The sequence below is a fragment of the Pezoporus occidentalis genome, unplaced genomic scaffold (assembly GCF_034315485.1).
Source record: "Pezoporus occidentalis ecotype Australia unplaced genomic scaffold, CSIRO_AGI_Poc_V1 ctg56, whole genome shotgun sequence".
Taxonomy (NCBI): Eukaryota; Metazoa; Chordata; class Aves; order Psittaciformes; family Psittacidae; genus Pezoporus; species Pezoporus occidentalis.
Genome location: NW_026915899.1, coordinates 1,230,627 through 1,257,992, shown reverse-complemented (window position 1 = coordinate 1,257,992; position 27,366 = coordinate 1,230,627). Strand labels below are relative to the sequence as shown.

Below are 27,366 nucleotides of genomic sequence, written 5' to 3'. Positions count from 1 at the left end.
TGGTGGGATTCTTTTAATCTCTTAAAAGAATCATCTCATAAATTTCTAAGGATTCCATGTTGGCAATCCTTTGGCATTCATATCTCTATCTCCATACGGGAGCAAAGGCAGAGGACACAGGACTTTGTTTAGGAATATTTAAGTTATTTTATTGAATTGGAAGAAAAACTCCATTTAAATCCTTAAGATCTCAGATTTTTATTTGACAGCAATTGAAAATTCTACCTTTGGCTCTTCTTTGTTTCTCAGCAGACATACAGCATTTAGGAACAATTATAACGCATTTTTTAAAATGAATTATTGTTTTGTAAATTGAAGTTTAAGAACAGTAGCAGCTGAGACAAGTGCAGTGACATTAAATCTGCTGAGCTCTACATTGACATGAATGGTAACTTTAATATATTTCTACAGAAAATAGCTCTCAGGAATGCACTACTGATTGCACAGCAAATGCTTGTAATTCTTGGTGAGTTACTTTGGAACATTAGCACAAACATTTAATATGTTTCAATTGTTTAATCACTGAAGAAGGTCTTGTCTATAAAGTGAAATGAGCAAAAACCAGATGCAGCGATGAGATGTCACAAGGCATTGACTACTCTAACTGCATGTGCCTGTGCCTCTTCATAAAGAACTAGGAAAAGCTCTTTATAAGGGGAGTTGTCAAAATACATTTTTTCTACTGTAAATTCCCATCCTATCCACATCTGACCCAAGTTCCCTCTGTAGCTTAGCCCTTCTCATTAACCACGGAAGGAACCACTTTCTCAATATTGTGGTGACTCCAAGGAAGGGATTACACCCACTGGCCGGCTTGGAAAGCTCCATTCACACCCCAGTCTCTCCAGCTCCTCTTTGATCTGAGGGCCAAGGGAAAATGGGCTCTGACACATCTAGCTGTGTTGTGCACTGATTTAAAACCTTCTACAGGCTCAGTTCTACATAAAAAAAAATTAATAACACAGTTCAAAGTGGGTTCAAATCCTCATTTTAGCCAGTTCTGACAACACTAACAGCAGTACCTGGAAGCATAATATTAAATTACAAAATGTTGGAGATAATTCTCTTCCCCCCTTGCTGTGCCTGTCAGCTTTATTCTCCCACATAACTAAAAGGGTAGGCAGCCATAATGATCATTTACATTCCACTGGGAGGAAAGAGCTGTTTCAGGATACCCTCAGCTCCATTTCTATTGCAGATGAGAGTGTGCCTCCAGAAGATATCGAGAAGGTGGCAAATTACGTTCTGCAAATAAACCTTCCCCTGACTCCACAAGAGCTCACAGGCATGCTTGGCATTATGGACCACTGTGAGAAGTACAAGCTGGATGCACTTAAGAGAAACAGAAAATGGGAGGAAGCTCAGATACTGCTGAGGGAGGCACAAGAAGCTGAGTGAGTAGGGTATTCTCATACTGATGTGCCAACTCCAGCAGGGTGGCACTGTGCCTGTAGGGCTGCTCCATACACTAGGCAGCATCCCAGTAACACTGGAGGGAATGTTCAGATGACAGCAGATTTCAGCTTGCCATTTGCAGCAGGAACAAGCCACTGACCACTGGGCTGCAGCAGCCAACATGCTGCAAGGAGACAGCTCCCACCAGCTCCTGGCTCCTCTGCCTGCTGAGTCAAAGAGCCCAGAGCAGCTACTTACTTTCACATTGGACCTAGTAAAGCATTACATCTGGTTCACTGGGAGGTTTAAATATGGGTGAGAAAGAACTAAAAAGAATTGAGGAGGGAGAAAACATGTTTACCTGTGAGTCTTCTTTACTAGCAAAGCAGTGCACCACCAGGCAGCCTGCAGCATCCAGCCTCACCTTTAACACAGCAGCTCACATGCTACCACACAAAGTCCCCTACCAAGGTTTTGCTTTGTCAACTTAAGAACCACAATTTTAATGGTTGTTGTTGGACTTGAGGGAACATTTCTGCATGCAAGCATGGGTGCATTTGAAACATGTTTTTGCTTTGCTCTCCACGCCACAATACTACACATGCTTCTATCCTTCCATTTCAGCAAAGCAGCTAATGCTCTTCTGCCTGTGGATGAAATTAATAATAAACTTAAAAATGTTGTGAAATCCCAAAGACACTCCAAAAATACCATCATAAAGTTAAATGAAGAGATACAAGGCATCAGAACACAGATCTCACAGGTATCTTCTGTAAAACTTTTATTTACTACATACATTATAGAAAAAGATACTTAATCTCAAATTTTCCTTAATGTAAACTTAAATAAAACAAGAATGTGGCGCAAATCTGACACAGTTTCCATAATGCTTAAAGGTCTCTTCTTCTTAATCAGTTGACATTAATCTCCCTCATTACTACACTCTCCAATCTGGCTTGATGTTGCATAAGAAACCACAATTACTCTGTTTTAGGCTGAGAACCAAGTGAATAAGACAAATGACAAACTAAATGACTTGTCAGCAAAACAGTCTGAAATGGAAGATGAAATTGCAACACTGCAGGCAAAAATGCTGATGAACAAGAATCAAGCTACAAAGGCAAGAGCAGGGGCAGAAGCAGCACACAAGCGAGCCCAGAACATTGATAATGTAAGCCCTTCTGTCATGCGTTAAGGGAAAAAAAGGTTTCTTTCATGTTTAATAGTACTTTTGCTTCAGAAGTGCCATTGTGTTACCCCCCTCTCCTCAAAACTGTTATGTTTTTCTTATGCCATGCAGTGTAAAATGTAACAGGTAAGAGTAATTTATTTTTTTATCTTAAGGCTTCTAGCATATAACACTTCTGTTTGCTTGAATGAAAACAAACGTATTTCTCTGGCTACTCTGTGACATTCTTCCTTGCACAGTGTATAAGACTTAGTCACCATGGGCACCAGTAAACACAACAGAACAAATCACAAAACCAGATATTAAAATATGCTAGTGATGTAAGCAGCCTGGCCATTCATCCCATGCCATTCTCCTTCAGAGGAAATTGCTCTGGGAGTTACTTGGAATTTTTGGTAGGCTGGGTGCTCTCAATTTTTGAGGATGTGCTAAAATTGCAAGAAGAACCAGGTACCCACAGTGCAAGCCTGGAGCATGACCAAGCTTCCAGGTTAAAAAAAACTTAGTCAAAATCTAAACTGCAGTCTCAACAGCACCTAAATCAGCAGGGAATGGATTATCCAGTAAATATTCCTACAGACAGTGTTCCTACAGATAACTTGCCTCCTGGCAAGATTAAATTTACAGAAAAGCCCTATTAAAAGAAGTAAAAATAGCATAACCTTTAAAAAGTTTAAACCATATTTTCTTACACCCTCCCCTCCCTTTTAGACTGCTCCACTGACTATTTTTTTTAATTGATTTCTATGAGGTTTTGTAAAGCATTGTTCCACGTACACTCATCATGGATGTTTTATTTAAGAGAATGAGGGATTTAAAGTTTGGTTCAAAGAGGATATACAAAGAAAGTATGTACCCTCCAGTACTCCAGATTAAGTGTGAGATGCTTTTAAACCAAGTAACATCATTTTGCTACAGGAGTTTGCTGACATTAAAAGAAAGTACAGCATTCTTCAAGAAAAGCTGAAAGCCCAAGGACCTCCAAAAGCAACACTAGAAAAAGTGAAGCAGCTGAAAGAAGCAGCAGAGAAACTGGCTGAGGAGACTGAGAAGAAAATTAAAAGAATAACAGGTGGTGTTATTGCTTCAATAGCGAGAGGTGAAAATTGTGACAGCCATGAATTCAGCTGAAGCCCTTGCCCACAGACACTGACAGACCAGGATCACCTGAAACAGGGTTTAAAACAGTTTAACTAGTGAGAATCCCTGCTTGAAGCTACTCAATCAGTTTAAAAGTAGTTGAATTGAGTTGGCTTATGTACTTTTTCTGACATATACACTCAGGGACTTGCAGTGATTTGATTCAGTCAGTTTAAAAACAGGACAAGTGCAAAGTCTGCTAAAACTTTGCTCCAGGTTTAGCTGGAAGCCTTGATTTATGCGCTTGCTTTGGGCATTTGGACCTTAAATCTTTACTATGCATTCTATTTTTTTCTTACCCAAGTGATGTCTTGTGTTGTGGAGCTGCAGGATAGCTGTTTTCCACCAGTCCCTACTTCAGTCAGTTCTCTGAGCAACAGCAGAACTAACCAGATACAAATACTGGCTTTTGGAGACTGAAGCTGACATGCCCTGGGGCTGCAGGGCTGTGGCTGAGAGGGGTCACGGGCAGTGGAGACTCTGGCTGCTGTGGCCAGACTGGCACCAGTTCTCACACAATCTCTTGTGTGGGTTTAGAGGGTCACCAAAAACTAAGAGCACATCTCATTTAATTGCACACAGGGACCCTAATTCTGCTTGCAGTGAAGGTCTGGGCATCCCCACTAGGAATCATTTGGCTTAGGATCTTGCCAGGCTCAATGTCCAAAAATACTATGTAACATCAGCAAAACTGAAGCATTTGCTCCATCCTAGGAGCAAATTCTTCAGGATAGGATCTGAATAAATATTTTGAGAATATACCTTGATGAAAAGCATTAAGAGCATCCCAGTTACTCCGAAGGCCCCAATGACAAGTGGGTTGGAAACAGGCAGTGAAAAATGTGGTTTTGACTCACTACCAGTATGTTTACATTGGTGTAGCTTCACAGGGACCAGCAGAAAACATTCCTGTAAATGAGGAAGACCTAGCCTCATTATGCCCAAATTATCCAGGCTTTACACACATCAGTGGGCACACTGTTCCTCTAAGTGTTTCCACTTAAACCAACTCCTTTAAGAGCTCCATGTCCTGCCCTATACCAGCTGACAGACAAAAGCACATGCTGAGAAATTAATTTATTTAAGGCTGTCACATTTTTCTTGCTATGCAGAAGACAGATTTTTCCTTCCAGTTGCATATATAACATTCCCCATTTGAAATGGGCATATTACCTCTTAAACTCCTGGGAAAAGAAATGCTGTTAATCCATGCGTTTTACTTACACAACATACATAAGGATCATTGCATGTCTCTTCCAGATTTGGAGAAGAAGCTTCAGGATCTGAATCAAACCAAACAAGACAAGGCAGAGCAATTGAGACAACTAGAGGAACAAGTGATAGCCATTAAAAATGAAATCATGGAGCAGGAAAGCAAGTATGCAACATGCAAAAGTTAGGGTCTGAACAGACCATCAGGTAAAATATAACTGAAGTCTCTGTGCTTACCACCTCCTGAGCTTCCTGGCACAGAGGGATGTCCTCCCTAAATAAATCTGAAGGTTCCTACTGTATTTTGGCAGTGAATAATGTAATTTTCTTTTGGGTATTTTTTGTCCAGCTGAGTTTATATGAAAATAGGAAATACCTTTTAATAAACCATCTGATTAAGTAATCAGGATGTAATCTTTAAGGGAGCTTTGTAATACATCCCCATACACAGCCTAGAGCTTCTTGCTGTAGGGGGTTGGAAATGCAAAAGGAGTATTTTGCAGAGAGTAACTGCCTCAAAGACAGACTCCCAAAACCTTCTGTGTTCTGCTGAACCCTCACAATAACCTGTGGCTGTGTCACAGCCCTGCATGGGTCTGCACAGACCAGGATGTGGTGATGCAGATGAAGGGCTGCAGGCTTCGGTAGCCATCTCTGCTGACAACTGTCAGTGTCCTCAGGGTACTGTCACTCCTCCCCATCCCCATCTCTTCTCTGAGACGGAGCAGGGGGAGCACTAGGAATCACTGACCATATGGGGGTCCCCCTATGCTTGCTGAAAATGCACACATAGCTCCATGAATACTAAACCATCAGAGGTGGACAACAGGGAGACAATACCCCCGTGCCCACTGGATGGCAGTGCACTGATGTTTAATGCTGAAACCTTCAAAATCATTGTCAATGCCCCTCCTGCAATACCTATTTTTATTATGCAGATTCTAAGGGGTTTCCCACATTTTAGTTAATGCAACTAACAGTTGTAAAATGACTCTATCTCTTTGGTTTAAGCAGTGAGTCTAAAGGCCCCACAAATGTTGAAAAGCAGTTTCTCCAGCTCTTCTCCAACATGCAGCATCTCACAGAATTCAGAGTTAACTGAGTAGTTTCTTATAGCCATTAAGAACATAGAAATTGTCCTAAATTTTCAATTCCTTTTTTTATATATATAAAGAAGGAGAATGGGGCTAAGCAATTGCTACAGAAGTGCTAGAGTTTTAAAAAGGCTGAAGGGAGTTATGCCTTGATTCTAAAATCCCACCGTTGGTATACATATTTCTGCAGGATGCTGAACAGACTGACAATGTCTCTTCCTCAGTTAAAACCAGTTGTGTCATTCCTGGCTGGATTGTCCCACAGCAAGCATCACAGGAGCAGCCCAGCACTGCTTCAGAGCTTGGGTGCAGCCCAGAGCACATCCGTAAAACAAGGAATGCTCTGCAGGAATACAAGGCTCTTATAATTTACCCATCCTCCTGTCAGCAGCACCCATAAAGCAATCCTGATTGATCTGAGGGAGATAAATCATCCACAGTTATCACTCTGTGTTTAGAAGAGCTAAAGTAGCATTTGTATGCAGTGGAGACTTGCATGGGAATTGCTGGCATGGATAAGATTTCAGAGATACTCCTTTAACTCAAACCAGCTGTGCTCCAGGGCAGTGTGCAACACACATTACTCATCTAATAGCTTCTACTGTGAAAATGATGGAATCAAATTATAACTTTGATATAATCCAACAAAGACACCTGAATGCAGTATGCACATAATTTCCATTTTATTTTTTATCTGATTTTTAGCACTTTAAAAACTCACCTGTGAGGTGTGAGGCTTCTTTATAAGTCCCTAGGCTGTAATCAGATGAATGTATTTAGATTGACTTTGCCATAATGAAATTGAGCATTTCTGTTTTACTCAGAGCACACAACTCACCAAGCTGCTCACAAATGGGTCTGCAGGTAATGAAGGTTTCAATGCACTGCACCTGAAACAGGCAACCTGAAGGGTTTAGATAAATTCCCAACAGCATTCACGGCTTTAACAATCCGAATTCACAAGCAGAAAGTTGAAAGAGAATGTCCTCCTAAAATCACTGTTGGCTGTGAGAGTTGCCATATGGCTTTCGACAAGCTGCAAGGATGCAAAGTCTGTAAACAGTTAAACAGGCCTGGAGGGGAGATGTATCCATGTGGGAAAACAGAGATCGCTGGATAAAAACAGAAACAGGAAGAAGAAAGTCAGCATGGAGTCTAAGCTCCCCTGCCTTCTTCCAAGCATGCTCAGACACACAAAGGGAGCAGACCAGAAGCTACAGAATACCAAATCCATCCTGTGACAGCTTCTGACACTTACAGCTGTGTAGCATTCCCCACTGAAAGTGACACAAAAGCTTTTAAAATGGTTTTGCAAAGCTAATTTGTGGGAAAATGCTGCATCTGGATTGAAAATACCTATTTTTAGTTACCCCGACTCTCCTTCTTATGGGCAGAATGGTTTCAGAAAACTTTCTTGACAAAAAATACTGAATTCAGTATCTTGCTGTAGAGCATTTTGAATTCAATGACATTAATCAATATAAAAACAACAATCAAATTTACATATAATCCAAGATAAATTTAATCAAAAGTTACTTCATTAGCTCTCTTTGTTAGGCATTCAACCTCTGCACTGTTACAAAAAAATGGGTGATCAAGTGGGTCTCACTGAGGTTAAATTCCGAAATTTGGCTCTTTGAGAAGACTCCAAATGCAGCACAAAGACACCCAGGACTGTAAAGCTGCTTCACCAACCACTAGGATAGGACACGACACAAAACTGAATTTTTATCATTTGAAAAATCAAATTAGAATCATGGACTGGTTTGGGTTGGAAGGGACCTTAAAGCTCAACCAGTTCCAACCCCCTGCCATGGGCAGGGACACCTTCCACTAGCCCAGGTTGCTCAAAGCCCCATTCAACCTGGCCTTGAACACTGCCAGGAATGGGGCAGCCACGGCTTCTCTGGGCAACCTGTGCCAGGGCCTCACCACCCTCACAGGGAAGAATTTCTTCCTAATGTCTAAATCTCCCCTCCGTCAGCTTAAAGCCATCCCACTGATCACTATTGCTCATGAGCACTGCAGAGAGGGATGGACACAAACAAGTTCACTGGATCTAATGACTCACACAGCGAATACTGGTAGTTTCAGCTGCCTCTGAAACGTGACCTCGGTTATGGGTGACAGTGGCCATTCCGGTCCATGGCTGCAACTCCAAGTCAATCCCTGATGCCACACAGCAGGGTCACCCCTAGGCTGGAATGCAGTGTGTTCCATTTGCAGCAAGGCACAAAAGGAGCCTAGTCACAGGGCAAGGAGCTCCAGAGGGCAACATTAGCCCACTTCAGGTTTAGGGAAGAATGGGACTTCTATACAGCTATGAAGCACAAAAAAGATGAGAAAACTGATAAAAATTGAAAAAAATATGGGACAGAAAAAAATCCAATGGCAATGGAACACTGTCCTTGCACAGTCACACATGGAGCGATGCCACTGCCTGTCTGCCATGGCCTGGAGGAGTTCCTAACCTCTGCAAACAGTTTCTGTCAGTGGGACGAAAAAGTTTGTTGTGCTGAAGCTTAAAAACAAAGCTGTGCTGTGATTTACATGACAGGATTGTGAAGCTGAATTAGTTTTGTGAATTTAGAAAACCACATTGCAGAAGAGGTTTAGAATTACAATACCTGCCATGTCAACTTAAAATGGTTTAATTTCCTGGATGTCTTTAATGAAACAGCCCCACTAGTTCTTCAATTAAGAGTCCTGAGTTATGTTTCAGAACTGGTGTTTAACCTTTAGGGCAAGTCACTTGGTATCTCTCTGTTTCTGCTTATCCATCTGTAAAATGAGGACTAACATATTTACCTACCTCGGCAGGGTTTGCTGGACGGACAGAGGGCAGTGTGTTTCCACTGCACTGCAAATAGCGAGGGCAAAGTGTTCTTGAGGGACACTGGTACCTGGTAAAGATTTACACGAGTTTAAGTGTTGCACGTGCACAGGCAAAACTCCAGTGTATAAACCCAGGGATGCGTCCCAGCCTGCATCCAGCTACAGCCATGATCTTCCAACACATCCATCCTTCTTACCCACTCCTTGATGTTTATTTACCAGTAAACCTTTCCCCTGGTGCCAAAGAGACTCTGCCACCAAGCGATGAAGCCATCATGTCTCTGGCACAGCCCAGGGAACTGAAGTGGGTTCAGCTCCAGCAGAGCCATTAACCCCTTGCAGCCACCCCAGCACCCCTGGGAAGGCAGTAGCACTGCATGCTCCCTGACAATGAGAAACAGCCTGGAAGAGCCTAACCCTGGCTCAACGGCCCTGCCAGGGACAGACCCAGCCACGTATGAGCCAGGAATGGCAATAGGAGCGACCTTTGTTGGCACCACATCACCAGGAGATTCAGGGCCACTGAACATCACAAACAACAGTTGCCAACCCTCTGGCCCTTTGCTCGGTTCTGGGCCTTGCCACATGGGTATGCTTGCTCCATCCATCCATCCATCCATCCATCCATCCACCCACCCATCCATCCCTCTTTCCCTCTCTCCCTCCCGGATGCCCAGCCCCACCAGCAGTAGTCAGGATTGGGTCAAACCCCCCATTTCCGCAGTTTCCCCACAGAGAGGGGTCACCCCACCGGTGATATTCCTCCACCCCGCCGATTGCTGTACCCTGCCCAGAGCCCGCTCCCAAACCCGGGAAGCAGCGAGGAGGGCACGATCTGTAACAGTGGTGGTGCGCAGGAGTTCCCCTGCTCGCCCCTCGGAGCTCCCCAGTGCAGCAGCGCGGGCGACCCTCTCCCCCAGCCTGCCCCAGCGGCTGGGTTACCTTTCCTCGACGGCAGCAGTTTACCCGCTCCCTCCGGCGGGGCCGGCGCTGCGGCGGGGCGGGGGGCCGGGGCGGGCGGGGCCGCGGGGGGCGGAGGAGGAGGAGGGCCGGGGGCGCCGGCGGTGCGAAGCCGCTCCCCGGGAACCGTGGGGAGCTGCAGCGCCTGCGTGCAGGAGCAGCAGCGTTCGGCGGTAGCGTGGAGGGGAAGCCCGGTCCCGCCGCGTCCCGTCCCGTCGGTGCCTGCCGCCTTGCCATGGGCCGCCTCCTCCTGTACCTCTGCTGCTGCCTCGGTAACTCCCGACCCGCTCCGCTCCCGCCGCCGTCGGGGCACGGCGGGCTGGGCGAGCCGCTGCAGCGCCCGCCGGGGCGGCTCGGGCTCCCTGCCTGACCGCGCTCCCGCTTCTCTTTCTCACCTCTCTCTTCTCTCCGCGGGCGCGCAGCGCTGTGGTCCGCGGCCGCGCAGGAGCCCGAGTACAGCTACGGCTGCGCCGAGGGCAGCTGCTACCCCGCCACCGGCGACCTGCTCATCGGCCGCGCCGCCCGCCTGTCCGCCTCCTCCACCTGCGGCCTCCGCCAGCCCGAGCCCTACTGCATCGTCAGCCACCTCCAGGTGAGCCCGGGGGGAACCGCGCTCCGGGGCACTGCGCTCGACTGCGGGGCTGGAACGGGGCGAGCACCGTGCACGTGAGGAGCCCTGCGCCTCGCCAAAGCAGCCCGGGTCCAGAGACCCCCTCGCGGCTTTCGACTTCTGCCCCCCGTCCCTTATCGAGGTTAAAGAGGAGGAATGTGCCGCGGGAAGTTCAATTAGTTTATTTCCAGAGTTGCTCGGAGCCGTCTAGACGGCTTCCTGATTGAGAGTGGTCTGTAGGACCCGGGTAATGTTTTGGCCGCTATTACTGTAATGTAATTACATTTCTAAGGTTTCCAAGCGAAGGGATGCAAATAAGCTTGCCTTGCACATCTGGTGGAAAACACTGAGCTCGTTACTCTTTGAGCCAGAAGCAGCTCACCAGACTTAAAAAATTTCAGAGACAGAAGGGATTCTGGAAAGAATAAAGTATCGGTTATAAGTGGAACTCTGTTGGACTGAAAGCAAGGGATAATCTCCGGCCGAATTTACTGTGGAGACAATAGGGCCGGATTCTGGCACTTGGAAGGAAAACCACGGGAAGCAGAAGGAGTGCTGCCTGAAGGGCTGTAGCACTTGGCCCATTTGTACCCTGAAGTTACCAAATTCCCCACCCCGCCTTCCCCTTCAGGTTTACTGTTCTGCTCTGTCTAGCAGAGTTAGTGCTTGTTTTGACCTAAGTTTCTCTGGGACATTTTCGGGCTATGTCAGGATTAACTTTAACAACATGAGCACCTCTGGTAGAGCAAAATAACAAAGGTGCTTTGTTCTGTTTTCTGAATTGCCGAAGTGCTGTAGTAAAAAGCATCACTTCAGACCTTCACTCCTGACCTCACAGCCCCAGTTCAGCATTTGGGATGTCCCTGGTTACTTATGCATAGTAAGGTGGTATTGAAATCGCAGGAAGGTGCCAAGTATCCTCTTAATAACACGGAGCTTGGGTGGGATGAGTGCTTTGCAGGGTTGGGCTTTCTAGGATTGCGTTTTAGTGGGAGAAGCAGCAAGTCGTGGCATGAGGCAGGGGCTGTGGTGCTGGCAGAGAGGGGCCTGGAGGGGGGAGAAGGGGACATCTTTCCCAGGACCCTGCTCTTGTCATGCTCTCTGCTGGAGGAGTCTTTGGGAGCTAATGGGGGGTGAAGCATGGGGCTTGGGAGGAGGTGGAATTGGTGAAGTGGGAGTCCTGTGTGGCGCAGACCTGCCAGCCCTCACATTCTTGGCTGATAAAGCGCCGCCGCATTTGTCTCCATAAACCCGCTGGAGGAATGATGCCTGTGTAGCTTCTGACAGTGATGAGCTGCTGGTGTGTGGGGGCTCCCTCACTGCAGTGTGATGTGCTCCTCTGCCAAACCATGAGGTGGTTTGGGCAGCAGTCCTCCCTTCTGGTTCGGTTTGCAACTTGCCTTGGAAAGTGGTGGGTTTAGGCACCAGTACAATGCCAAACCAGCATTGTTCGTAGTAACAGTCATGACAGAGTTTTGTCCTCCTGGCAAAGGCGCATCCAGCTTTCCCAAGCAGCACTTGCCAGATTTGCACCCAACTGTTTTTCTGTGGGCACACCTGGTAATGCGTGCAGACTGAGTTTGTGTGCATAGCTTGAGTGTTGCAATGGCAGGTGGAGATGCAAGGTTTAGGTAGGAGCTTGAGAAGCAGGATTCAGGGTAAAATCAACACTGTGCTGGAAAGACTCAGTCACTAAATCACTGAGGCTCACTGGAGGTATCCCTAATGCCGAGAGCTTACATTTCCAAGCTAGCTCCCAAAAGCCAACGTTATTTCACACAAGCTGTTGAAGATGCAGTTTTGCACGTGTGTTTGTATAGAAGCAACTCAGCAATTTTCTGTAGATGTTGCCTTTGGTTCTGACTTCAGCTGGAGAATCTCTTGAGATAGATTTTCTGAAACTGCAATTTTGATAGAAAAATACTTCTCCTAAAAATGAAGTCTGTGGAATTCTGGGCATATTTTCCATTTGGCAATTTTCATTAATTCATAAAGGTAAATATACTTACCGTTTCAACAAAAATCCCCTTTGATGACTCCTGCAGGCAAAATGAGTGGAATGTGATATGGACGGAAAACACTCTTATCTGCAGGAAACAACTATTGCCCCACGGATAAAATCAGTAATGCTGGTTATTTTGTTGTTTCAGGAGGACAAAAAATGTTTCATATGTGACTCCGAGGATCCCTTCCACGATACTCTCAATCCTGACAGTCATCGTATTGAAAACGTTGTCACCACATTCGCTCCCAATCGCCTGAAGCTCTGGTGGCAGTCAGAAAATGGTATGGAGGGGGGAGCTGTTTCCAGGGCTAGAAGCTGCTTCCCCTCCTTTTGTTTAAGGGTACCTGCAGGTTTGTTGTTATCTCTGGCCTGCTGATTACTGCCCTGGGAAGGATCATGCTGTTCCAGGAGGACTGAGTAAAACTGGCTGCTTTTTTGTGCCCTGGAGCAGTCCTTAATCCATAATGAAGCCCCCTCCGCAGCCCCGTCATCCCTCTGGGAGTGTTGGAATGAGCCCACTGTGCAGGGATTCCTAAAGAGAACAGTTTCCCGCGCTGGCTCCAGATCTCCCTCGTGTTTGGGCAGTGGGAGCGGAGCAGCCTTCCAGGAGAAATATCCCATGGCGGCGCTGCCAAGGGAGCACCACAGGGCTTCCCTGGCGCTGAGCTGGACAAGGGTGTGGAGGGAAGGAGGAGGTTTGGTACTGCCGTCCTGCCCACAGACCTCCCTTTTCCCCTCCTACCCTGGCGGAGCAAAGCCGGGGGTATCTCTCACCCAGCAAACAGCCTCTCTCCCGGCTCCCTGAATGTCTGCGTCCATACACCAGACAATAAAATGAACACCAGAAACAAGCCAGCTAGTTAGAACAAAACCCAACATATTGCGTGTTCATTTGGTGGCTTTGTTTTAAATCCTTCCTCTGCCCTTTTTACTTTTATGGTTATGCTTTGGCATGCCTTCATACACAAAACAAGGCACTGAGGTTTCTCAAACAGCAGTCCTACCCTGAAGCCTTAAAGCCAGCTGGACGGGATGGGATTTCTGCAAATGCATTGGCAGAAGCTGTCTTGCTGTATATGAAAAGAAATGGCAATATTTGTAACATTTCTGCAGGCCAGTAAAGAAAGGTTTTCACTAACTCATTTTTAACCATTGCTGGATGAGCCTCTTGTTTCCAGCAGCTCTCTTCTAGCGTTCCAGATAATTCATGTTTTTTGCAACAGGCTTGGCAGCATCCACACAAAAAAGTTCTTAGCTCATAAGGTCATGAAAATGTCCTTCAACAATAAAAAACAAATGATTCTTTCTGTCCATGTTTTCTTCTATTCAGGCATAGAGCAGAAGGAAGCATTGCTGCACGCTCCTCATAATGTTACAGCTGGTCAAAAATTGAAGCGCTTTGTGGGTTTATTATTTTCATTTCTTACCCTTTCTCCTCTCTGTGTATCTTGATTTATCTTTTAATTTCTGCATAATGAGCATCCAGCTGTTTTGAGAGGCCTTTTCACATGACAAAATAATGTTTGTAACTGTTTTTCTTCCTTTCTGCATAGAGTCCTTGACTGTAGGTAGTCACACAGCAGAGGCTGGAAAACCTTTTGCTTCTCACCAGTTTCCTAGCTCTCATGATTGCAAAGTAGGGCCATAGTACTTGCTTTAGGAGTACTTCCAAACCAGGTTGTAAAAGAACTCTTCCTTCATCTGGATGGGCAGGAGAGTCCAGAGCAAGTGAAGAAAGGGGGAAAACAGCTCCCAGCAGCTGTTGGTGATATTTAGAGTGTTAGGGCTGCAGAAGCTCAAGCCTCTGCTGGTGCCAGGTGGACTGCCAGTGTATGAGGATAGTCTGGGGTCACCACACAGGTCCATGCTCAGCATCCCCAGTTGAAACAGCCCCTGGGTGCTTTGGTGGCCGTATCTAGCCCACAGCAGTCCCCATCCTTACCCTCCATCTAGTGATGTTAGCCGTGTTACACAGCCTGAAATAATGGCAATGCAGGCTCACGCTTTGAGTGTAGCAGATGATGCATAAAGATTCCATGTGCAATACTCTTCAGCAGGTCCTTGGTATCCCCCCCATACCTCAGTAACGCACTAACCCTTTTTGACAGCAGAGCCAAGTGGCAAAAAAAGGGTCTCTGCGCCAGTGGAGCAAAGAGCTTTGGCAGAATCTAGAGGTGGAGGCTGGAGGGTGTCCTTGTATGCTGCATGGCTTCTTTTCTCTGCCCCTGCAGGTCTGGAAAACGTGACAATCCAACTGAACCTGGAGGCCGAGTTTCACTTCACTCATCTCATTATGACCTTCAAGGTAAGGCAGCCACAGCTTACCCTGAACCCTAAGACACAAGGAAATGAGAGGTCTTGTAGTCCTTCACATCTATTTGATACTGGGGCTTTGGGCTTTGGGCTGGTTTGCCTAATGTTTTTAGAGCTCCCAACCATTAGCTCCTGCTGATGTTGCACAGGAAGGCTGAGTTGTGACTTGTGGCTTGCGTTGTGTTTGAACCCCAGTAAGATGAAGAAGGAGTTATACTGAAGCTGAGCTTTGTGTTGGTGTCTCTCTCTGGTGGTTGTGTTCTAGAAGATCATTAGCTAAATCATATAGAAGTGAGGATTTTTTTTCTTCTTAAAAAAAAAACAAAAACAAAACATAAAAATTGGCCATGGTATCATTTTTCATTTGGCAAATGGAAAGGTCTTCAGGAAGAAGAAACATCTGTACACAAAGTGTCTTTGTTTCTTTACAAACAGATGTCTTGGAATGGCAGATTATGTCCTGTGTATCCTAAATCTCAGAAAGGCAACTACTAGTGGCAACCTTCAGCTGAGGTTTCAGAGGCTGCACTTCCTGCAGGGCTAAATCCCTGCTCTTCGCATGTAGACAAATTAATCTCTTCATTCTTACCTATCAGCTTTCTTTGAGAGCTGGTTCTTTCCTTTGGCATCAACTTGAGTTTCTGCCCTTGCCTCAGGGTGGTGTCTGAGGTGGAAGGTGGTCCTTTCTGATGGACCCCAGCAGCGAAGGGCCCCTGAGAGACCCCTGACCTGATGCAGGTGCTGTGGCCATTGTGCCACTGGGCTTGGTCTGCTGTTGGGAGGAAGACTGCAGGAAAAAGGTCGTTGTAATGAGGGTTTGTTGACTGTGTGATAGACACTTGAGCTGCCTTACCTCTCTCTCAGTTGCTACATTTTCTGTTGGGTGAGATGCCCGTTTGTAAGTTGGGTGATATTTTCAATCAGAAAGCAGAAAGAAAACTTCTTTCCAGCTGTGAACTGAAATGCTTTTGTGTTTGGCTCTCTGAGGGCCTCCTCTGAATACATAAAACTAATGAAGAGACTTTGCATTTCTTGATAAGTGCAAGCCAGGTGTTACATTAGCATCTGCTCTGTGAAAAGCAGTGCAGAAGTTGAAACATGAGATTTTTAGGTCAGAGAGGTTAAGAATATTTTTTAAATCTCATTAGCTCGTTGTTCAGCAGTTGAATACATGTAGGTAAGAAGGACAGTGGTCTGTGTGAAGCGAATGCAGCCAGCTGGACTCTAGGCAAGGCCAGCTGGAGGAGGGTCTCTGGGGACTGGGGGAGTCAAATGCAGCAGAGTGGATGAAGCTGAACCTCTCAATATTCTTTAAAGAAAAAGGTTTTCTTAATGCAGCACAGAGGAAGGCTGGCATGAATGGCAGAGGTCGGTGCAACAGGCAGTGTGGTCAGACAAAGAGAGGTGAGCAATCTGAAGGCTTCTCTGAGCAGCAGAGATAACTGCTCAGCAAGAGCTTCTGGGCGTCAGCTGGAGGGGGAAGCACTGAAAGTGGCTTCCTGGTCGCCAGGGCAGAAGAGGAGGCCCATTAGGTCCTTTGCAGATCAGGCAAGGAAGAAGGCTATGTTGCTTTCCAAAAGCAGTGGAAAAAGTCCTTTTGAATCCCTAAATCCCTGGTTTTGAGAAGGATTTGGAATCAAAAAACTTTCAAGTTTGCTTATTTATTGTAAGCATGTTTAAGTGTTTGGCCACTGAGTGCCGTCTTTTTGAAGATGGTTAGTCTGTGTTTTGATGTGTTATTTCAAAGATCTGCCCCTGAGCAGAAAGTGGGATATCAGCAGAAAACCATTTCCAGTATTTCCAGATACTGGAAATAGTCAGTGCAGGGAGAGAGATTAAAATCCAAGCATGTGGATTGCTCATGCTTAAAAACACATGTAAATGCAAGTAATAATTAAATAAAAACTCTTTTGGTTTTCTTTCTGTTAGACATTCCGTCCTGCTGCAATGTTGATAGAAAGATCATCTGATTTTGGAAAAACGTGGCAAGTATATAGGTATTTTGCATATGACTGTGAGAGCTCATTTCCTGGGATTTCAACTGGACCCATGAAGAAAGTGGATGATATCATTTGTGATTCCCGATACTCTGACATTGAACCTTCAACGGAGGGAGAGGTCAGAGGGTTGGGGTTGTTTTTTCCCTACTACAATTATTATGTAGACTTTTTCCATACAAATTTAGATTCTGTTATTTTTAAAGCTGCATCTTTCATTTTACCATTTTTCCTCCAGGTAATATATCGTGTTTTAGATCCTGCTTTTCGAATTGAAGATCCATACAGTCCAAGGATTCAAAGTATGTATGCAGTTGACTTCCAGACTCATTTGAAAGCATTTCTGTACTTAAACCACAAATAAAGCCATGTATTAACCCCAGTAACAGTTTTGAAATCATGTGAATACATTTGTGGTATGGCTTCTTTCATGTCAGACGGTGACATGCTGTGAAATAATGATGTGTTGCCATCTCAAGTGATTGCTCTTACATGCATCATTGTAGTTGGTCTTTTTCTTAATTGATCAGGGATTTATTTTCATTAAAGACACCCTCTCCCCAAAATACATGCAGTTGCAGAGAGAAACCCTGGGACGCGATTCCATAATTTTACAGAATTCAGAAAGCAAAGAAATGGAACTACAAGGGAATTTGGATCATTTTCGATGATTCTATGATTTTACATTTTTAGCTAAAGTCAAGGGGGTGGGGTTTTATTTGTTAGAACACCTGAGTCATGAGTTTGGAACAGCTGGCCTTGGTAGCACCATGTGGCTGGACCAGTTCAAAGGTAGAGGGATCTGTTGCTGAGCATGGCTCAGAGAAAAACCTCTTTGGGGCATTTGGCTTGAGTAGGGAACTGCAGTGTTTTGCCTTAAACTTGACCTCTGATTTAATATGCATTCTCAGTTTCAGTTCATGTCCTTCAGCATAAAACTAACTGGAGCAGAAGAAAATATCTGCCACAGAATAGTGTCTGCTAGTTGCTGTATCGGTTGAATGTTTGCGGGGTTTTTAACCAACATTTTAAGGGAGAAACTCTCCTTTTATGGGCTTGAAGTGCTTTTTAAGCCTAGTTTCAAGGCTATAAGAAATTAGGATTCATAATATCAAAGTGAACATGTAGCCGAAATTAATTACTGTGATACTGTCTTCCCATGGATTATCCATTGAGAACTACTTTGTATTTGGCCAGTGATGGGGTGTTGCTTCTTTCAACAAAATGTAACTAATTCTGTTTGCTAGGAAAGTTGGGCTTAGAAGAATTATTTCTGTCTTGTTTCGAGCTAAGATTTTTTTTTCCAAAGGGCTTGTAATTCTTAAAGCTTCTGGTCCACTTGTCAGCAGTTTCTTAGTATCGGGTCCTTGCCCGTCTTGCATTATATAAAGCCCCAAAGAACCAGCGTCTTTTTGGTGGTACTGTTGTGTGTACCTTTGATATTTATGTTTGTGTCTGTTTATGTATAATAAAAGAGTAGTATTTTTAATTAAGCTCAAACTCATACAGTGATTAACCTGTAGTAAAATAATGTTTGGGTTTTTTTGTTTCATTTGAGAGTGTGATGTGTAGCATGTGAGTATTGAGATTAAATCTGATCTATTCTCATAGGAAGTGTGCTTGGAAAGTCAGTCCTCGCTCCCTCCCATTCAGTGCAGTACCTGGTAAATGATTCTAGACCGCGTTTGTTGTGTTTTTTTGTGTGTCCCCTGCAGATCTATTAAAGATCACAAATCTGAGAGTCAAATTCACCAAACTGCACACGCTGGGAGATAATCTCTTGGACTCTAGGATGGAGATCAGAGAGAAGTACTACTATGCCATCTATGACATGGTGGTTCGTGGGAACTGCTTCTGCTATGGACATGCCAGCGAGTGTGCACCAGTGGATGGCTTTAACGAAGAAGTGGAAGGAATGGTAAATAGTCACACTTTTCTGCAGAAAGCTGTGCCTGTCTGTGCCTCTTTTGATTTAAACACAAATTTAAAGATGATACTTTCTCCTCAATCCCCAACATCGAAACTATTCCTCCTCAGCAAAGGTTCTGTCATTATTGGTGTTCATCAAGCACAGAGAGCTCAGATGAGGTGAAAATTGTTCTAACATTCCTTTTCTAATTATATTAAAGACTTGATGAAATTAAAAGACAGGAATGCAGAAAGGGAGTGTATGGGGCCAGATGAGTGTGTGGGTTGAATTGGTTACCCTAAAATTGAACAGAATAGAGGCATCAAAGAATAAAACACCTTTGTGAATCATACATGACCTGCATTTGTATCGATTATCAGCTGAGAAGTGGAGGCTGTAGCCCTAATTAACAGCAGGATCTGAAGGAAAATCCTATTGCCCAAGTTGTACACTGCTGCCCAAGTGCCACATCCCTTCTGGGTTCTGGTTTTCCCCATGATTTTTGCCTGACAAGCAGTAGTAGCACCCCCGTTAATGAGTGAGTTATTAACTGGATGAAAATGTGGAGGCATACAGGGAGGTTGTGTGGGCTGTCCCAGGGGCTGCAGGATGCCGGTGAGCAGGTGTACTGCATTGCCCTGCATTTTTGGTGAGTGCCTCCACCTGAGCAGCAGCAAGGCTGGCTTTGCCCTTAAAATCATGGCTCCAGTGCTGGTAGTCCCTGTTGTCTATGGCAGCAGCTGTCACAAAATCACTGTTTGTCTGTTTAGTGCTTGTTCTGTACATGTCAAAGGCAGAATCTGGGGTTGGTGGATAAAATACATCCAAACTGTCTGTTATCTTTGATTTGAGAGCCAAAGTAGGGCTGGAAAGAAGGTGCTGGGCTAGTGACCGCTAACTAGATGCATGTTAATAGCTAATTAACAGCTAATAAACAGCTAACTTTTAGGTCCAAGAGGCTTTTGTGATTATTGGGGTGGAACTGTGCTCTCCTTGTGTCTGAAAACATTTATTCAGGCATTAGTTCTGGTAAGGAAAGGACAAATTTGTATGAGGACGTTCTTACCTCAGCAGGTAAAGGACACTTCTGTGGCCCTTTATGTCTCCCTACATGCACCGACATGTATTAAAGTCTCCAAAAGTATATCCTTTATGTACTAGCTATATTTTGCATTACTCAGAGCATGCTGGGTTTTTTTCCCTGCTTGTTTTATAACCATCTATATTACTTCTCTTTTTTGTTGCTTCAATGACAGGTCCATGGGCACTGCATGTGCAGACACAATACCAAAGGGTTAAACTGTGAACAGTGCTTGGATTTTTACCATGACTTACCCTGGCGACCTGCGGAAGGCCGCAATAGTAATGCATGCAAAAGTGAGTTTGAATAAAATGCAGAGCTGGATCTGGTGTGAGCCTTGTTACTTGTCCCATGTTACTTGGGAACTTGTGACAATACATGAAAGTTCTGCCTGTTCTTCAGTTGACGCTGGTGTGTCTTTTCTGCTGACTTGCATCTCCCCTAGGTCCAGACTCTTACTTTGTTTTCTGTCTTTGTCACAGAGTGTAACTGTAATGGCCACTCCAGCCAGTGCCACTTTGACATGGCTGTGTACATGACAACTGGGAACACCAGTGGGGGAGTGTGTGATGACTGCCAGCACAACACCATAGGACGCAACTGCGAGCAGTGCAAGCCCTTCTACTTCCAGCACCCAGAGAGAGATCTGAGGGACCCCGATGTCTGTGAGCGTAAGTGCAGTCACACTCCTTGGGTGGAAATGGCATGGAATCCTGACCATGCCTCCACCCCAGGGCTTTCCCTGGAGAATTTGGGATTTACTGGCCTTCTTTTGGCTCCTGAAGAAAGATCCTTAAGGGAAGGTTGTCTTGAAGGTCTTGGGCAAGCCTGGCTGGGTTTTATCTTCTGTTCAAGAATCAGGAAGTTTATGTGGTCATTACTTATTCAACCCCTGCCATGTCTAATACTTGCACGAATGATACACTCTCTACACCACAGCTGAGTTCAAATAAGTCAGTGTGAGGCCTGGCCTTTCCTTTTGAAGCAGTTAATAAAACACATGCAATTCTTCCTTCTTAGCTTGTGACTGTGACCCAGCTGGCTCCCAGAATGGTGGCATCTGTGACCGCTACACTGATTTCTCCACCGGCCTTATCGCCGGACAATGCCGCTGTAAATTATTTGTTGAAGGGGAACGTTGTGACCTCTGCAAAGAAGGTTTCTATGGCCTGAGTGCCGATGACCCAGTGGGCTGTCAGTGTAAGTAGAAACATATGTTCCTTTATGTGTGATCAAAAGCTCTTTGAGGAGCTGTTAGAGCTGGGAGAAGCTGGTTTGTGGGGTGGGTTTCTTTATTCCTTTGTTTTGTGTTCTTGCTAAGAAAAAACATTCCTATAGGTTTGCCATAGCTTGGAGTCCACCCACCCTTAAAACTCAGCTCCCTTCCAATGTATTTGGTGGAAATAGCAGAATCCTCCTAATTTGTTTTCAGTTATAAGTCTCTAAGCCAGGGAAGTTTTAGAGGGATGGGTGGTGGGCGAAGTGTGCAATTAATCTCTGTCCTGGGGAATTCAGGGGGAGCTTTAATGTAAATATTTAATCTGGATACTGTCTAAAATGTAATTCAAAACCTCTGTTTTGACCTGCTTATTTGTATTTCCCAATTTAGCTTGTGCATGTAATCCTCTGGGTACCCACCCCGGGGGGAATCCTTGTGATTCTGAGACGGGAAACTGCTATTGTAAGCGCCTGGTTACAGGAAAGCAGTGCAGTGACTGCCTGGTAAGTAGCTTATAATCAAATAAATGAGGAGATGCTGGTGTGAGGGAGGCTGGCATGCGGAAAGCATGGAGTAAGGTGCTTGCTGCTGTCTCTGCTCGCCTGTGAGCGAGCACCTGGCAGTCAGACTGGAGCGGGCACCTTGGAGTGTCAGGAGCCATGATGCATGCAGTGTTACGGGGAGCTGGGAGGCACATCAAGGCAGACAAAAGCATCCATATTAATTCCTCGGTCTGTAAGGAGGGAGACATTAGGATTCCTGTAGTGCTTGCTCTGTGAAAACAAAGGATCTGGGGCAGATCTGCTGGAGCCGTCTCTGGGGTGAAAGATGAAGCGGTCAGAGAAGCAGTGTTAGCAAAACCAAATCGCTTTCTATACAGGCCGTTATTTGAGGCAGGGGTTATTTCATACACGTATGTTTCCATTTAGTGTTTATGTGTGCTGGAGTGTTGTAGAAACACACTGTCAGATAATTGAATGTTTGTATAAACACTGGCAGGCTGTCTTATCTAACAGTGAACTACATGGAAAAGCTGAGCAAGGCTGCCTGTCCAACAAGCAAGTTGCAGAGTAGCAGCCCTGCAGGGATATCAGCCTATACAAAGTCCCACTGGCCCACACATGGATCTTTGCTGTGGTGTGATGTGCTGGGCTGTGATTATCCAAGCCCTTCATGGGTCAGGAGCCAAAGTGGTGTAAATGGTGCAGTAGGAGTGAGGTCTCTGAGCTTGGGTCCTCCTGAGTCTTGCTTTTAAAGCTAGGTGGAAAGATGTGGGTTTTCTTCTCAAGCCCTTGAGATGGTTGACAAGGTGAAGGGGAGCTAGTGGGGAAGCTGTGTTGGTGGTTGTGGGGGACCCACAACCAGGGGAGCAGGGTTCATGGGTTGGGGACAGTCTTGTGTAGCTTATGCTGAGTATTTTGAAACGTGCTTTTGGGGTAGATGGGGTTAAATTGGCAGCAGTTACAGTGCTGGTGATGTTTCCTCTGGCAGCCTGAGCACTGGGGCCTGAGCAATGACATGGATGGATGTCGGCCATGCGACTGCGACCAGGGAGGAGCGCTGAACAACAAGTGAGTCTCAGCCTGGTTACTTTCTTGTAATCATCCACCCCAGTGAGTTCCACTTCATTTGCAACCACAACATCCAATGCTCAATGTGCTCTGGAGGAGGATGTCGGGGACCATCTTTTTGCTCCAGAAAGTGTCAGGTCTTGATTGCAGCAAGGAGTGACAGAGGCATCTGATTCTTCTCCATGCTGAGCAGCCTCCATTTGTGCCACTGGTACAGATGAACACATGAAACTTTTTAATGCAGCTTTGCCTTTGGGAGCTAGCCATGGGTGGAGCTTTGCCTTGGCCATAACCCGGGGTATGGTCCATGTCAAAGCTTTGCCTCACAGGATTAATGCAGGAATGAGGCAGTGACATAGACCTGGTTCTTGGTTTGCTCTCAAACTGGCCCTTTGGCAAGTCTGTCTGTTTGTCTAGCAGTGCTGAGGGCAGCACACTGGCAGCACTGTACTGCCGCATTGCCCTAGGGGTGCAGTGTGGGGTGGGATGCAGAGCTGGAAATGCCTATTGGGAAGGTGGAGATTTTTCAGAGAAGTGTGTAGTTTTGAAGGTGCATCCATCAGTAAGAGCATGGGAAGTGCTGGCTTAAATGCCTTGTCAGAGGGTTGCTGAGCAGCCAGACTGCTCCTCCGACCACAGCAGTTTTCTGTGCATTAGGTGCATGTCTGACCCCAGGTTTTTCAGGAGCAGCAGCATGCTCCTTCACTCTCTTTCCTCCTGCCCTTCCTTTCACAAATCCTTTGAAACATCCTGCTTTTGTCCAAAGCCACAGAAGTTTCCCAAGGGGGTAGATGAACTGTTTTCCTGCCAACCCACCAGACCACACCGGGGCAGTTTGGGACTGGTCCCAATGTAACTCCTGCAGACACCCCTTCTGCAGCAGGGAGTGCCATGGGAACACCCTCCAGGCTGTCTCTCCCCTTGCTCCTCAGTGAATTATGACCCCTTCCTTAGCAGACAGTGGTGTGCTTGCTGGTGATTAGTTACTCCTCCATGCTTGCTCCCTGCTTACTTACTCTGCACAGCTGCCCCAGCACAGCCACTTCCAGATGTTTGGGGCACAGCTCAGCAAGGCTTTGCAGCATCTTTCCCATGCACTGAGCCCAGTGATTGCAAAACCTCATGGGGAGGGGGACATGCAATGTCCTGGCGTGGGCAGGGACCAGCTGTGCTTTTCTCCAGCTGCAGGAGAGCCTCGAAGCTCAGCTGCAGCCTCACTCTCTAACCTAAGTGGGAAGGGGAAGTTTTGCCCTACCCAGGGCTCCTCTCAGCTGCTGAATTGCTGCCTCCTGGCTCTGGTTCAGGGTGTGGGATGCAGCACTTGGCACAGCTGCACCTCGCCCAAAATTCATCCCCCTCTGTGCTGTAACCATCCTCATCCCCAGAGGGGAGGCTTCCCAGCTCCCCTTCTGGGACACCTGGGGCACTTCTGGAATCTGAAAGTGAATCTCTTGTAATTTCAGAAATGGTTTTAGTTAAAAATTACTCTTAGCATGGGGGCTTAAGAAGCCTGGAGATTTTCCATGGACATGAGAGGGGTTTGACTTTGGAAAGTGTTCCTAAATTGCACTCAGATTTAAAGAAAAGGGCATATTTTGGTGGACCAAAAAACCTTTGTATGAAAACAATGTGCCCGAGGGTTCTTTATAATGTGGGGCAGACTCTCTGGGGACAATAAAACCACCAAAAGGCAGTCTGGGGGTAGAGCTGTATTGAGGAAAGGAAATGGCCCATCATGAAGGAAGTGGAACTGCTGTATGTCACCCTGGACAGATGTTCTGCATGCCCCAGAGATGGCTCTGTGTGTCCCAAGTCTTTGTGTTTGTCCTACTTTAAAGCAGTCAGGTGTGGTTTTCCCCTGTGTATAGCTGCTGGTGGGTGACCTCTGAGGACGGACTTTGCAGCATACAAGAGCATACAATGTGCCAGGACATGCAGGGTCATGCATGTTCTTGCTTTGCATGAGCCCAGACAAACAGATATGCTGCTTGCGTGGCCTGCAAGCCTGGAGCTGAAGGCTGCCCTTGGCTCACAGGACAGACATGCCTCTTGACTATGACTGTGGTAACAAGTGAAGCTCTCCTAAGACTGCTGTCTGACCCTAGGGAACTGCCTGTATCCATAGCATGAAATCCTCTCTTCATTCAAATAGAGGAAACCACATGAAAGCTGCCTACTGGAAAAGGTCCCTGGTGTATGCTCATTCCCAGCCTGAGCCTAGGAGTTGTTTGGGAGAATAATAGTTGGGTTGAACCATTTTAGCAGTGCAGATGATCCAGCTGCAAGCCTGAGAACATCCTGTGTCTAGACACAGCTGTGTCCAGAAGGGCTTCTCCTGTGTCCTAAGACGTCAAAGCGGAAGATAGCTCTAGTACTGTCTTAGCATAGCCAAGATGTGTTGTAAATTCATTGTTCTTCCATTTTAGCTGCTCGAGTCAATCTGGCCAATGTGAATGCCGGCCCCACATGTTTGGACGTCAGTGCAACCAGGTGGAGCCTGGCTATTACTTCATTTCGCTCGATCATTACATCTACGAGGCAGAGGAAGCCAGCTTGGGTCCCGTGAGTAGCAGTTTTAATGGGCTGGTGTTTCTGGACAGCAGCTGTGGGACAGTTCTTTCACTGTTTGGGTGTTGGAAGCATCTGTTTCATACCCTGAGTGTTTTGCAATTAAAATGTGGAAATCAATAGTGAATTGTATCAGAAAACCATCAACCTGTAGCTCTTCAATCTTAGTATTGATAAATAGTGTGGTAATTTAAGGGGGAAAACTGCCATTTTTCTTTCTAAACCCATTTCTTTGATCATGACCATACAGTTAGTTTCCTGTCAGAATCCTTCTTTGTCCCCCACTGTGTCAGCTCACTACACCCACTTCTCCTTCCCCTCTTATCTCCAGAGCCCTGGGAGACTGACACTGGCTCTTCCTTTTGGTGGCACTGAAACTGGAAGGGAACAAAGCACACATAAGCACATTGCCACAGCTTTTAGAGTTTCTGTACATCAGTAACATTTCTTTTATTAATAGCTAAAACCATACTTGATTGTGTATAAAATTGGTAGGTGAGGTTGCCTCTGGCTAGTTCTTCCACCAGCGTGGTTCATCAGGGTCTCCATCTCTTTCTATTCACCACTGCATAGCCTTGCTTTTAATTCATTAATAGCAGCAAGGTGATTACATCAATTATTTCTGCCTCCAGCAAAGAGTCAGGGAGATGAGATAATGGCTCCTCTAAAGCAGCAGATGTCTGTCTGTCTGCCTGCATCTGGGGCACCTGGTCCTAATTTATTTCTTTAAGGCAAAATGCAGCTGCTTTGCAGTTTCAGACAAGGCAGATTTTTGCTCTCCAGTAACTGCAGAGAGTGAAGACAGTGCAGAGCACAAGTTGAGCTGCAGCAGAGGACATGTGAGCTGGCACAGGGAATTTGGTGCATTTGTGCCTCCTTGACTGGAGAGGTGGTACCCAAAACCTTGCCAAGGCTCAGGGATGGAGGATCCTGGCGTGAAAACCAGCCTTGCTAAGCAAAGTGAGGGGATGTGTTGCTAGTTCGCATTCTGAAAGCTTCAGAACAAACCATTTTAAATAACGCCAGTACTGAAGACCCTCCTCAGAAATCTGGTGGCAGACTGAAAACTGAATCCCCAGGCAGGGGCCCAGCACAAGACAAAATTAAGTGGCACAGGGCACAGAGTTGCAGGGATTTTCAGGTGGTGCCAAGACTCCATGCTCCCCACAGCTGCATACCCTCACTCACATCTCACCTGCCACCCTATCTAGGGTGCTCCAACCCTTTGTGCAAAGCCAAAGGGTAAAAACTTATAGCCAAGCTCTCTTCAAAAAGTGTGAGAATACATGAGAGGATATCCTGAGGTGATATATGTGTATATATGTAGTCATTTCCTTATATTTTATCCCTCTCTACTGAAGCAACTTCCTTAGGAATGCACAGGATGTTCTGTGGAGAGAACTATGCATGAATGCAGATACATTTAAATGGGAAGTTAAAGCACTGTACAACTCTCTGTTGTCTTTTTCCTCTCCTTTGCTTTATATAAAAAGTAGCACACAAAAACCTAGCACTTCAGACTGAAAGGAGTGACCACATATTCATTTGACTATTAAATATCTAACAATTATTAGGATCTCTTGTTATTTAGTGACACCCTGCTTGTGGTGGCCGTGATCTGCTTTCCAAATGTTATCCTGAGCAGTGGTTTGGTTTGGAGCAGCCTGCTGCAATCAGGAAGTAATTGGCACTCGACTTGGGCAGTTAACAGAGCAGTTACGTACCACTGCAGTAAATCCTGCTGCTGCAAGTATGATGTGAAAGGTCTTATGGTGAACAAGATGTTGTAGCTGGTGTTTTAATTACTTGCAGCAAGTTTTTAAATTTAATTCTTCACCATAACAGGAATGGATGAACACTGTAGTGTTGTTTTATTTTATCTTTCTTGCTTTTTGTATATTGTTAAGTGGAAGGGCCACGGTGTGCACACATATGGGTTTAAAAGAGAGTTCATGTTCTCTGGGATGCAAACAATGGATGCTGTGATCCAGAAGTAATCCATCAGCAGAACTCATCACTTACATACTCCTATGGGACTCACAAATTTAATGTATTGGTATTAAATCTCTGTTCCCTGTTTCTATAGGGAGTAAACATAATAGAGCGTCAGTACACGCCAGACCGCACACCATCATGGACAGGCATAGGATTTGTAAGAGTCCCTGAGGGGGCATACCTGGAATTCTATGTCGACAACATCCCCTACTCCATGGAGTACGATATCCTGATCCGCTACGAGCCGCAGGTAGGTCTGTGAGTATGGGCATT

The 27,366-nt window shown here is 45.7% G+C and overlaps 2 protein-coding genes and 1 long non-coding RNA gene across 7 annotated transcripts in view; 2 read left to right on the top strand and 1 right to left on the bottom strand.

The window, feature by feature from the left end:
* The window catches only part of LAMB4 (laminin subunit beta 4), a 46,456-nt gene extending 40,024 nt beyond the window's left edge, over positions 1 to 6,432 (top strand). For 2 of the 4 annotated variants that reach the window (XM_062638303.1, XM_062638306.1), the window contains 5 exons: positions 1,199 to 1,394; positions 2,020 to 2,158; positions 2,390 to 2,566; positions 3,503 to 3,656; positions 4,985 to 5,342. In XM_062638303.1, the coding sequence (XP_062494287.1) occupies positions 1,199 to 1,394; positions 2,020 to 2,158; positions 2,390 to 2,566; positions 3,503 to 3,656; positions 4,985 to 5,124 (806 nt within the window). In that variant the 3' untranslated portion in view covers positions 5,125 to 5,342. Of the gene's footprint in view, positions 1 to 1,198; positions 1,395 to 2,019; positions 2,159 to 2,389; positions 2,567 to 3,502; positions 3,657 to 4,028; positions 4,252 to 4,984; positions 5,343 to 6,220 lie in introns of those variants that run through there. The other 2 variants (XR_009968417.1, XM_062638304.1) reach the window with 2 other exon arrangements.
* Positions 1,311 to 9,833, bottom strand: LOC134173861 (uncharacterized). 2 transcript variants are annotated; one of them, XR_009968419.1, is made up of 5 exons: positions 9,651 to 9,833; positions 8,843 to 8,933; positions 4,949 to 5,007; positions 4,024 to 4,461; positions 1,311 to 2,042 (listed from the first exon to the last, which is right to left on the bottom strand). It is a non-coding gene; the product is annotated as an uncharacterized LOC134173861 (long non-coding RNA). The 2 variants fall into 2 exon arrangements; XR_009968418.1 differs by lacking the exon at positions 9,651 to 9,833 and having other exon boundaries at positions 8,843 to 9,469.
* A 92-nt stretch (positions 9,834 to 9,925) lies between these two features.
* The window catches only part of LAMB1 (laminin subunit beta 1), a 44,211-nt gene continuing 26,770 nt past the window's right edge, over positions 9,926 to 27,366 (top strand). The window contains exons 1-14 of the mRNA XM_062638307.1: positions 9,926 to 10,097; positions 10,248 to 10,417; positions 12,586 to 12,721; positions 14,672 to 14,745; positions 16,683 to 16,871; positions 16,989 to 17,052; positions 18,466 to 18,668; positions 19,916 to 20,036; positions 20,223 to 20,411; positions 20,761 to 20,940; positions 21,350 to 21,462; positions 22,451 to 22,530; positions 24,957 to 25,092; positions 27,185 to 27,343. Coding sequence (XP_062494291.1) covers positions 10,061 to 10,097; positions 10,248 to 10,417; positions 12,586 to 12,721; positions 14,672 to 14,745; positions 16,683 to 16,871; positions 16,989 to 17,052; positions 18,466 to 18,668; positions 19,916 to 20,036; positions 20,223 to 20,411; positions 20,761 to 20,940; positions 21,350 to 21,462; positions 22,451 to 22,530; positions 24,957 to 25,092; positions 27,185 to 27,343 — 1,851 coding nt within the window. The 5' untranslated portion in view covers positions 9,926 to 10,060. The remainder of the gene's footprint in view (positions 10,098 to 10,247; positions 10,418 to 12,585; positions 12,722 to 14,671; positions 14,746 to 16,682; positions 16,872 to 16,988; positions 17,053 to 18,465; positions 18,669 to 19,915; positions 20,037 to 20,222; positions 20,412 to 20,760; positions 20,941 to 21,349; positions 21,463 to 22,450; positions 22,531 to 24,956; positions 25,093 to 27,184; positions 27,344 to 27,366) is intronic.